Source organism: Rhinopithecus roxellana, chromosome 11 (assembly GCF_007565055.1).
Source record: "Rhinopithecus roxellana isolate Shanxi Qingling chromosome 11, ASM756505v1, whole genome shotgun sequence".
NCBI classification, from domain to species: domain Eukaryota; kingdom Metazoa; phylum Chordata; class Mammalia; order Primates; family Cercopithecidae; genus Rhinopithecus; species Rhinopithecus roxellana.
Genome location: NC_044559.1, coordinates 22,823,047 through 22,833,726, shown reverse-complemented (window position 1 = coordinate 22,833,726; position 10,680 = coordinate 22,823,047). Strand labels below are relative to the sequence as shown.

Sequence of the window (10,680 nt, the reverse complement as noted above, 5' to 3'; positions counted from 1 at the left end):
TGAACTGGGGCAAATGCCTCAATTTCCTCCACTGCAAAGGGGACTAATGCTTACCACGATGTATCTAAAGTGCTCGGCACGTAGGAGGGGCTTAATGAAGGGCTATGATTGCTATTGTTGGTACCCTATTTTATACATATATCCTTCTGGAAAAAACCTCTTGAAGAAAGCAAACCCCTGAAAGGACAAACACATTTCAGGCCCTCTCTGAGCTTCGGCAAAGAACACAACACATTCCAGGCTGCCTTCGTTCCAGCTAAATTTTATTTGTCGGATTTTTGACAGACGTCTAAATTATACATTGAGTTTTCCACATGACCAAACACCACGTCTCTTCCTTTGATTATCATTTTCAAAAGGGATTATAAAAAAGAACCTTTTGATGGATCAGACTGAACCCTGAAACCACATGGAGTGCAGAGCTAAAAATAAAAGGAAGTAAGAACTGGTCCCCGAGAAGGAAAGGAAAAGGGAAATCAGAGCAAACTCTGACGGGAATGGAGAGACGAGTCCTGGTGGGGGTGACATGGTGTCACCCTCCAGACCAGGCCAGAAAAGGAGCGGCCAACAGTGAGGGTGGGGCGCAGAGTGGCACAAAAATAGCCACTACTTTAGTCCAGAGGGGAATAAAGAAATTTGTCAAAAGCCAGGAGAGAGAAGTGGAGACGGAGGGAGGGAGGAAGGAAGGGGGCAGGACCGTGTCCTCCCAGCAGCCGTGGGAGCTGCAGACTCCTTTAACCCTGGCACATTTCTAACCGCCGGCATAATCGCTGACTTTCAGCTGTGCACCGACATGTTCCCCAGCTCAGCCCACATCAATGACACCCTTGTTTCCATAGTAACCAAGGGAGAGTGAAGGGGAAAGGGTGTGTTGCACTGGGTGCAGGGAATCCAGCCAAAAGCAGCCACACGGGGTAGGTCGGGAGGAGGGGAGGGCTCCAGTTTTTCCCACAACTGGCTTGAGCACATATCAGGAGCACACCCCCAGGCCTCGCCTGCCCTCCGGCCTCCAGCCCTCTCCCCCGCACATTCAGATGCAATTGTGTGCAGGGCAAAAGTCTCGCTAAGACTTAATGGGGACGGGAGGAGGAGAAAAGGGGTCTCCCCTTTCCAGCTTCAAATTCTGTCTTCTGGTCAGGGGGCAGGAGTGGGCAGGGAAGAGGCAAGAGGGCTTTAAAAAGCATTTTGTTTTTAAATGGGAGCTTTCAAACTCTGCCTTTTTCAGGCTTCTCTCATCTACCCCAGAGCCCCAGGAGGGTTCAAAAGGGCTCAAAGGGAAGATGAAAGCGTGTGACATCTGCAGTGTCTCTGTGTCTCTGCAGCTGAGGAGCAAATCGGAACATTTATAGAGGCCGTTATCAGAGGAGTGGCTTCTGCCTGCTAGCAGAGGCCTTGGGAGGGCTCTTTAAAACAGTCCCCTAAATTGGTGGTAAAAGAACAAAAATATTTTACAGACACCCCACCGCCAGAGTCAAAGTTCCATAGTGCAGTGTTCCAAAATTGCAGACCTCCAAGCAGGCATTTTGCCCGTCAGATAACTTGTCCCTGATGAACTATTCGGAAGAAAAAACAATTTTCAAGTGCTAGAGCCACATTTGCAGCCTGGTAGAAGGGGGATTTCTGATTCCTTATAATTCTGTGTTGCCTCTGTTCAAAGTAGGAGAGGAGCCTGGGTGAGCCAGAGAAGCCAGTGGAGGAGGTTGCAGAGAGCAGCTAGCTCTGCGGTTTAAAAAAAAAACCCTCACTTTCTTTTGTTTTGCAAGTCCTTACAGGTCTGTCCACAGCAACTCCGGGGCACCTTTTCATGGCTGGCTTTAATGACTTTCACGCCAGACCGCTTTTGAAGCTGGCTATGCCTCAGTCTCTGCTGCATACTCTTAGCCAGAAAAAGCTGGGTACCGAGGGCCAGGGGCTGCAGTGGCCCCTTCAGTCTGCTCACATGCCCTGATGGGCTTGGGAAGGGCCACCTCCCAGGATGAGAAGGCAGCTGGCCCCCAGGAACCCACCAGTCACTGGACAGTCTCTTATTCATTCTCTGAAAACCCCTGAGCTCAGGCACCAGAACAGAGTTTAATTCAGCAGCCGGGCAATGCTCTGGCCTGTTTCCCCATGTTTGAAGCTGAGGATTTCTGAGGCTCAGGGAAACAAGCTCATTTTGAGGGGCAGGAGAAATGTTCTGCTATTCCTCTCCAATCAATCAACAGAGGACAGACATTCTGCTGCAGAGAGGCAGAGGAGCCCAGCAGCTAGGGTGACTCTGGCTTCCCTGGACACGACCCCTGCAGTCACACATACACCCATGTCCTTCCAGCAGCAAACCCTCTCCACCCAGGAGCATCCCACACCACCAAGTTGCCAGCACTGTAAAAATTGATCTCTCTAAAAATCGATCTGCCTGGCTTTTCTCAGTGGAGCAGGTTCATGGTAAGCTGCATTTATTTCTAAAATCTGATAGCAGCAGCCTATTGTGATCGTTTAAACACAGAATTCTTTGAGCTTTAGAAATCCCATCTATAGGATGGCCACGGAGAAGCCAGCTAATCTCAGAGTCGGCTGCTCACTGCTCCACTGAGCTGGAGAAAGCCTGTTTACGCTAGCCTGAGCCCTCGGTGTGAGAGCTTTTTAAGGACCTTGTAATTTTTCTGGAATTAAACCTCCCACCTCTCCTTACATTCCAGATGTCATTACAGTCAAAAGTCATAAGAATTTGCTTCTCTGTGTGGCTGGCTGGGGTGGGGGCGGGGACAGGGGTGGGTGGGATGGGGTATGTTTCTGTAGTGACTTGTCTGCAAGAAAGGGTTTTTTTTTTTTTTTTCTGTCCAAAGAGTGAGGATTACATACGTAGTCTCTGACCTGCAAGACGATGGGATAGTTTAATTATCTGCCTTTTCTCCCCCCACCCCCACCCAGCAGCTTCCTGCCGGACAGACTGAAGCCTGGCTGGGCTGGTGATGGTAAAAATCACTGACAGCAGCAGCAAACACTGTCTGTGGTTTCAAAACCATGGAGGGAATGCAAGGGACGGGTCAGTAAATAAATGAACTCAGCAAAGCTGCTGCTTCCTCTTTTTCTTTTTTTTTTTTTTTTTGAGAGGAAAAAAAAGCCCACTGGAATTGTCTAAACTGCAATGCAATCTCTTGCTCATTTAAAAGATCTCATTTTCTAATCATGTGCTTTCAGCCACTTAATACTATTTCAATTCTGCAGAGGAAATAATGTAATTCCTTTATTTGAAAAATGATCCTGAACCTCAGAGATCAGTTAAACCTACTGCTGGAATGGGGGTTCTTTCTCAACTGTGTTGTTCCCTCTCTTCAAACAGCTGTAGCTGTACACAGATGGAAAAACATTTGGTCAGAAAGCAGCAAATTAGTGTTTTTCAGGACTGAATTCGGCTCCCGCAGCTCCCGCGTCTCCATTCGTCTAGATTTTATTTCTTCTTTGCATTGACATTTTTGCAGACCCAGTTCATGCCATCCTTTGAGGGAAATGGGCAGAGAAAGGCAGTGTTAGTTGGAAGAAAAGCGCCACACACTCCAGCCTGGAGGGGCGGGCGGTGGGGGTCCCAGGCCCTCCCTCCCAGACCGCCAGCTTTAGGGAGTTTGCTTGGCTCAGGGGCCCACCTCGGTGACCAAGGACAGTGACCTCCCAGGAGGAGGAGGAGGAGGGAGGTCTCTGAGAGCACAAGAGGGAGATGGGAGGGGAATGCCCAGCGCCTGAACTTGAGATGGGTCCTCAGGAACTCCCTCTGAAAAAATAAACACATCTGCCTGCATCCAAAGCCTGATTGAGGAGCTATCAGGAACGATTCCAGCCATTTTTGGCTTTTTCTAAAAGCTGACCTTTGCTAGGGCATTACATTCAATAAGCCACCCTTCTGGTGCCCCAGTGTGTTTACAGTGTGACAGTGTACACTTGGGTTAAATTAAATTTCTTTTTGGAAAAACAAACCCACTGCAGTGAGTGTTGAGAGTCACACACCAGGGCGATGTGCATTTACTTCTCTTCCTGCAGCACCACAGATAGGTTTAAAAGGGTCTGGCCCGCTTCTTATAGCTTTAAGCACCAGCATCCAGAGGGACTGGGGAGAAGGTTCCCTTAAAGGCACAATGACCTTGAAAGCGCCCTCTCTTAGAAGGCTGCAGAGGGACCCAGGTAAAAACCACACAATGCCTACAGCCACCTGGCAGGCGGCACAATTCCTGTGGATGCCAGGCCTGTCAGAGGTGAACTCCTTCTCAACCCCCTTTGGAGCTAGCCCTGGACACTGTGCCCTTCCCTAGAGTCTCCCCAACCTTTAAGAGTGTGTAGAGTTTCCTCAGAAGCCCAGAACAAAATCCAAGGCAGCTGCTGCCATGAGTCCTTCCCGTAACAGAGGCTCACAGAGGTCCCAGCTACATCTGCACACATCAGCCATACTGGACACGCCACTGAGTCCCACATTTCCTGTGGCCATGGATCTAGCTGCTGAACCTGAACAGCTGAGACAGCTTACAGTAATAAATATCAGCTGACACCCTTGGCCATTAGGAACATTAATCCCATAAACAATACATCACTGCAAAACAACCAGCAGGCATCCTCTCTCCCGGCTCATCTGACCGTCACCTGAATTTACAGTGATTACAACTTCGCCAGTTGCTGTCAGCGCACTTGGGCAGCAGAACCAGATAATCTGACGGCTGTCCCAGAGCCGACCTCTGACCTTTGCCAAGATGAGGCCACAGTGTAGAAAGCCCGAAGGTGGACAGCACCTGGCGGCAGCAGGGGGAAGGGCAGAGGAATGCCGAGGTGGGAGAAAGGGGGAATCCAAATGCATCTCTAATTACAACGGGGTCAGCTACTAACTCTGAGAAGCTAAGGCCAATTTTAAGACCATTTTATGAAAAGGATTAATTTAAAGAGAAGCATGTTTAATTTTAGTAGCTAATTGGTTTCCAGAAAAAAAAAAGATCACCTGCCAAGAGACAAAAAAGATTTTACAAATAAAAGAGGGATGAATAAGATACGCATCTTCTCTCGCCTGGGAAGCTGAATAGATCGGCACTTACACGGCACTTTCCACCTTCAGGCGCTCGCACAAGCACTCCAAGGTGGGCACCTCTCCTCTGTGGAGGCTCGCAATCAAACCGTCTTCTCAGAGAAATCAAGGACAGTGTGCCCACACTATGTGAACAGCGCTTTGCCTTTTTCTTGCTTTATGGCTGATTAAGGAGAGATTATTGCAAGTAACTGAACACGAATGCAGGCAAAGAGATAGGAAAAATATTTACTCAGCTGCAGGAGCCCAAAGCAGAAGGTGGAGGGTGCGGGGTGGTTTTATACCAGGTCTCTGTTATGGAGGCAAAGGAGGGTTCAAACGGCAGAGCCCTGCTGAGGGGCAGTATCTGGTGTCTCCAGATGCCTGTGAGGACCAGCCATGGTGAAGTCCTTCCAGCCACTGTCCTGCCAACAGAGGGCGCGTGGAGGCCAGTCCCTGCCAGCTGACCCCCAGCCTGGGCCCCTGCGGCTGCCACTGCAACCCTGAGTGTGCGAAGCACAGGGAGTGTAAACAGAGGCCCCTCTAATCTGAAGCGGCTAGGGCTTGGGGAGTGGCATCTTTCTTGTGCTAGCCAGAAGAGAACTGGGCTGGAAGTGGGAGGGGAGGGAAGGGGAGGCATTGGCCAACAGTGGTACCTCCTCAATCACGTGGCTGTGGATCTAGCTGGGGCAAGCTTTGTCAATCACATCGGGGCAAGCTTTGTCAAGCTGCCTCCTGGAAAGGAAAGGCAATGGTGGTGCCCAAGCTCGCCCAGGGGAGGCTCCCATCAGACTTGCTGGAGGTTATATTCCCAGAACCTAACATGATGTCTAGCCCACAGCCCACTTAATTCACATCTTTTAAGTCAATCCTTGTAGAAGCCTGTGAAGTAGATGCTAGCGTTATTTCTCTATCACAGTTGAGATGAAGGCACAGGACAGAGCAGGGCAAGGGCAAGCTGTGGTGCCCAGCGTGGTGCTCCAAAGCTGCTTACCAGTTCTCCATGGATGTGGGTACCTGCCAGGTGAAGGCTCTGCCCCAAGCTTAGAGAGGAGCTGGGAAGCACCCTGAAGACAGGAAAGGGAGGAATTCTAGTTTCATCCTCCTCATGACTTCTGCTGAACGCAGGCGCCTGAGACTGGAGTAGCCCCAGCCAAGCCTCCCTGCAGCTCTGATAGTGCCAGAGGCTGTTATGGGCCGTTCAGTTCTCAAGATTCCTGGGCTGTGGGTATCTGTGTATGCAGAGGCCTGGCTATCTACCTGGCTGCACAATCCTCATATATTAACCATCCACCCAGACCACCACCTCCAGTGGAAATGCTACATTTAGAGACAACATACTTGCAAGAGGAGGAACCTTCTGCTTCTCATGTTTAAATAAATGTTCCACACTACTCTTGCTTTCATCTGGCAAGGAAGGTTTTTTTTTTGTTTGCTTTGAGATGGAGTCTTGCTCTGTCGCCCAGGCTGGAGTGCAGTGGCATGATCTCAGCTCACTGCAAGCTCTGCCTCCCAGGTTCACGCCATTCTGCCTCAGCCTCCTGAGTAGCTAGGACTACAGGCGCCCACCACCATGCCTGACTAATTTATTTGTATTTTTAGTAGAGACAGGGTTTCACCGTGTTAGCCAGGATCGTCTCAATCTCCTGACCTCATGATCTGCCCACCTTGGTCTCCCAAAGTGCTGGGATTACAGGCGTGAGTCACGGTGCCCAGCTTTTTTTTTTTTTTAAACAGACAACTGAGAAAAGGTGATCATTTACTTGAAGTAGGTTACTGCTCTGCTTCTAAAGAAGGAAATGAACTCATAGGTTTGTTTAATGGTTGAACTTTAATTGTTAAAAACTGGTTTGACCAATTTTCTGCACATTTGATCTTCATTATGGGGATGACAATCTTACGGTATGAATAGTCCTCCCTTCCTTCCTTCCCCGGACCCTCCCCTGACCAATCTTGCTGAAACTGAATTTGAATTGATTAGCTTCAGTTCAATAACAGAGACTAAAGAGAGACATGGAATTACAAATACTAAGCTTTGGCCTCCCAGAGAGGAAATACAGTTCCCAATGTCACAATATTATTCTCTCCTATAACCACTGGGAGAAACAGCAGGCCACCCCTAAGCATACAGGGGAAACTCACTCCTCCCAGATCTCTGCATCCCAGAAGTTAAGGTGCACTGCTTCTTTCCAAGGGAAGAGTGGTCTCTGACTACGCTGCTCTCTTAAATTTGATCTCTGTATACTGTATCCATCACCGCTCAGTAGTTGGAAGGAAGCAGTGGCAGCCATGGCTGGGTGGGCCTGGTTTTTAGAGCCATGCTGGTTACGTGGTCACAGCAGTAATTGCTTTAAGATGACGAGGTGCTTGGATCCTTGCTGAGCAATGCAGCCTACCCCATTGTGCCATCAGGCCCCCACGGTCAAGGAGCAGCTGGATGCTGCATACATCAAATATGGCTCGCTATTAGTTTTTTTTTCTGGTGACAAAGGGCATTGCATCAGAGAGGTAGCGAAATCGAATGTCCTGAGACTGCTTTCTTAGTCTCCAGAAAGGTTTGAAAATTTAAAAATAAACCTGAGGTCTGACTCACAGGTAATAAGCAGTTCCAGATATACCTGGAGTCAATAACAACTGATGCCAGGCCTAGAAAAAAGTGGTAAATGTCGTTTTTCTTTTTTTTTTTTTTGAGGCGGAGTCTTGCTCTGTCGCCCGGACTGGAGTGCAGTGGCCAGATCTCAGCTCACTGCAAGCTCCGCCTCCCGGGTTTACACCATTCTCCTGCCTCAGCCTCCCGAGTAGCTGGGACTACAGGTGCCCGCCACCTCGCCCGGCTAGTTTTTGTATTTTTAGTAGAGACGGGGTTTCACCGTGTTAGCCAGGATGGTCTCGATCTCCTGACCTCGTGATCCGCCCATCTCGGCCTCCCAAAATGCTGGGATTACAGGCTTGAGCCACCGCGCCCGGCCTAAATGTCATTTTTCAAAATATTGGGGCCAGGCGTGGTGGCTCACACCTGTAATCCCAGCACTTTGGGAGGCCGAGGCAGGTGGATCACCTGAGGTCCGGAGTTCGAGACCAGCCTGGCCAACATGGTGAAAACCCGTTGCTACTAAAAAAAAAAAAAAAAAAAAATACAAAAAATTAGCCAGGCGTGGTGGCGGGCGTCTGTAATCCCAGCTACTCAGGAGAGGCTGAGGCAGGAGAATCGCTTGAACCCAGAAGGTGGAGGTTGCAGTGAGCCAAGGTTGCGCCACTGCACTCCAGCCTGGGCAAGAAGAGCGAAACTCCATCTCAAAAAAAAAACCAAAAAAAAAAAAATTAAAATTCTGTGGCATATTAGGGAGAAGTCCTCCAAATCAAGGAAAACGAAGCAAAACCAAGAAATGGGCGAGTGAGCATTTAGTGTTCCTCCGGAGGCTGACTTGGGGATGGATTACAGCTCGGCGCTCGGACTATTCATGGCCCCTTCTGTGGACACAAGGCAGCTGAAAGCCTATGTGACCTGCTCATGGCTCCTGTCTTCAGGAGGAGGAGAGGGATGTAGGGCAGACATCACAAGAAAAGGTGAGCATGAGGGGGTGGCCTGGAGAGCAACACCCAGGGCACGATCTGCTGGCTCAAGTCTATGGGAGGAGGCAAGTCTCTGGTGACCATGGCTAGAGGTCAGGTTAAAACTTCGGATCTCTGCTTTGAGAGGAAATTCAAAGCCAGTATCATTTTAATTACACACCACACACACACATGCACACTCACAGTATTTTAGAGAGAAACTGTCTTCAAATGCCTGAAACTATAACAGCAGGAAGAGCTGTGGTTTGGGGTTCAAATTCAGGTCTGCGGGTGGAGGAGGGATGGATTTCTCGATACTTTTCTCTGGCTCTAAGCCACATCCTTTGTTCACTATTTTCTAGACACCAAAGGGGGGGGAAAAAGACTGAGAGTCCCAGTGCGAATGTTTCATCCTAGGAGGGGCCCTGGCAACCTGGGCCTGACCTCGAGGGCGCAGAGTGACACTTCCTCCATGTTGATAATGGAGTCTAGCTGAGGAAGGTTTCAGTTCTCCCTCCCAGATATGTTTCAGTTTCTCCTCTTTCCGCTTTCATCCACTTGACATAACTGGGTCTCTCCTCATCACTCCCCGGACAGTGGGCCTCCTGACAGGGCAGAGTTTCTGAGATTGAGGATCTCCTTCCACTTCTCGTGCCCTTTACCTACTCTCTGCTCCTAATGGTCTCCCACGAAAACCTGCTTTAATTATACGATGGGCTGGCTTCGCAGTCAGCGCCAATCAGGAAAAGAAACCCCGGGTCCATCCTCTCTCAGAAGTCAGTTTCCACACCTGAAGCAGGGGCTGGTGAACAGCACGTGGTATTTCCCACCCCTGTAACGGCTTCATATGTGCTGCCTTCAGGACACCAGGTGGAATGGGACCCTGAAACCCATCCCAGGAATCACTAACCTTCTTTTTTTTTTTTTGAGGCGGAGTCTCACTCTGTCCCCCAGGCTAGAGTGCAGTGGCGCGATCTCGGCTCACTGCAAGCTCCGCCTCCCGGGTTTACGCCATTCTCCTGCCTCAGCCTCCTGAGTAGCTGGGAATACAGGCGCCTGCCACCACGCCCGGCTAATTTTTTTGTATTTTTAATAGAGACGGGGGGGGGGGGGGGGGCGTTTCACCGTGTTAGCCAGGATGGTCTCGATCTCCTGACCTCGTGATCCGCCCGCCTCGGCCTCCCAAAGTGTTGTGATTATAGGCGTGAGCCGCCGCGCCCAGCCGGAATCACTAACTTTCATAGTCTCAAATCATGTGCTTAAGCTACTCCACCAATGAGAAGTGATGTACCTGCCCTACTTCATCCACAGAGGGGCGTGGCTCGCCATCTAGCAGCTCCGTAGCTGTTTCTCTAACTCGCCCCCGTGAGGCAATTATTTAGCAGTACAAGACAGGTCTCTCAAATATGTTTTGATTAAACACGTACAATGTATGTGTCTGTCTTTAAACACTTGAAACTGCAACAGAAATTCCAGGTCCTTTTTGTTATTTTTAAACCTTTGTATATTTTCTCTCAGAGTCATTAGAATCAGATGTCCCCCGACTTGCCTATTTAGAGCCTAATCATTTGGGTCAGCTTTTAGGGAGGTGGGGTGGGGTGGGGTGAGGTGGAAAAAAAATAGGAATTTAGGGCATTTCAGTAATTATTGCACAGTTTTCATGTTTGAAATCATTAGATCTTAATGATATTTTTCTAGTAAAGTCTTTCAGTTTTAGAATATTTTTAGCCCTAATAAATAAAAATCACTAAAAGCCTGTACTTCAACTAAGCAATGCTGGAAAGGAATTCTACTTAAGTGACTCTTTTTAAGGCAAAAACCAGGAAGCTGGTGTGTGGACAAGAGCTTGGGTCAGAGGCACCACCTAAGGGAGGTACATGGTCAGCCAGTGGCTCACAGTGAGAAGCATTTCCGCAGCCAAACTCCACGACCTTTCCCTAGTCCCCAAAGGTTACCACGAAAGGACAATAGACAGCAGATTCCCTTCTTAATTAACATTTTTATTAAATAACCCATTTCAAATAATGGTTAAATTCTCTAAATTTATATCATTCTATTAACCATAATCTAATCTCATTAACCTTGAAATCCCAGTCTTAACTACCCAA

General features: G+C 49.0%; 1 protein-coding gene across 1 annotated transcript in view; it reads right to left on the bottom strand.

Moving 5' to 3' along the window:
- Window positions 1–246: 246 nt before the first annotated feature.
- Window positions 247–10,680, bottom strand: part of ARL3 (ADP ribosylation factor like GTPase 3) — a 48,596-nt gene continuing 38,162 nt past the window's right edge. Inside the window, exon 6 of the mRNA XM_010356178.2 lies at window positions 247–3,478. Coding sequence (XP_010354480.1) covers window positions 3,431–3,478 — 48 coding nt within the window. The 3' untranslated portion in view covers window positions 247–3,430. The remainder of the gene's footprint in view (window positions 3,479–10,680) is intronic.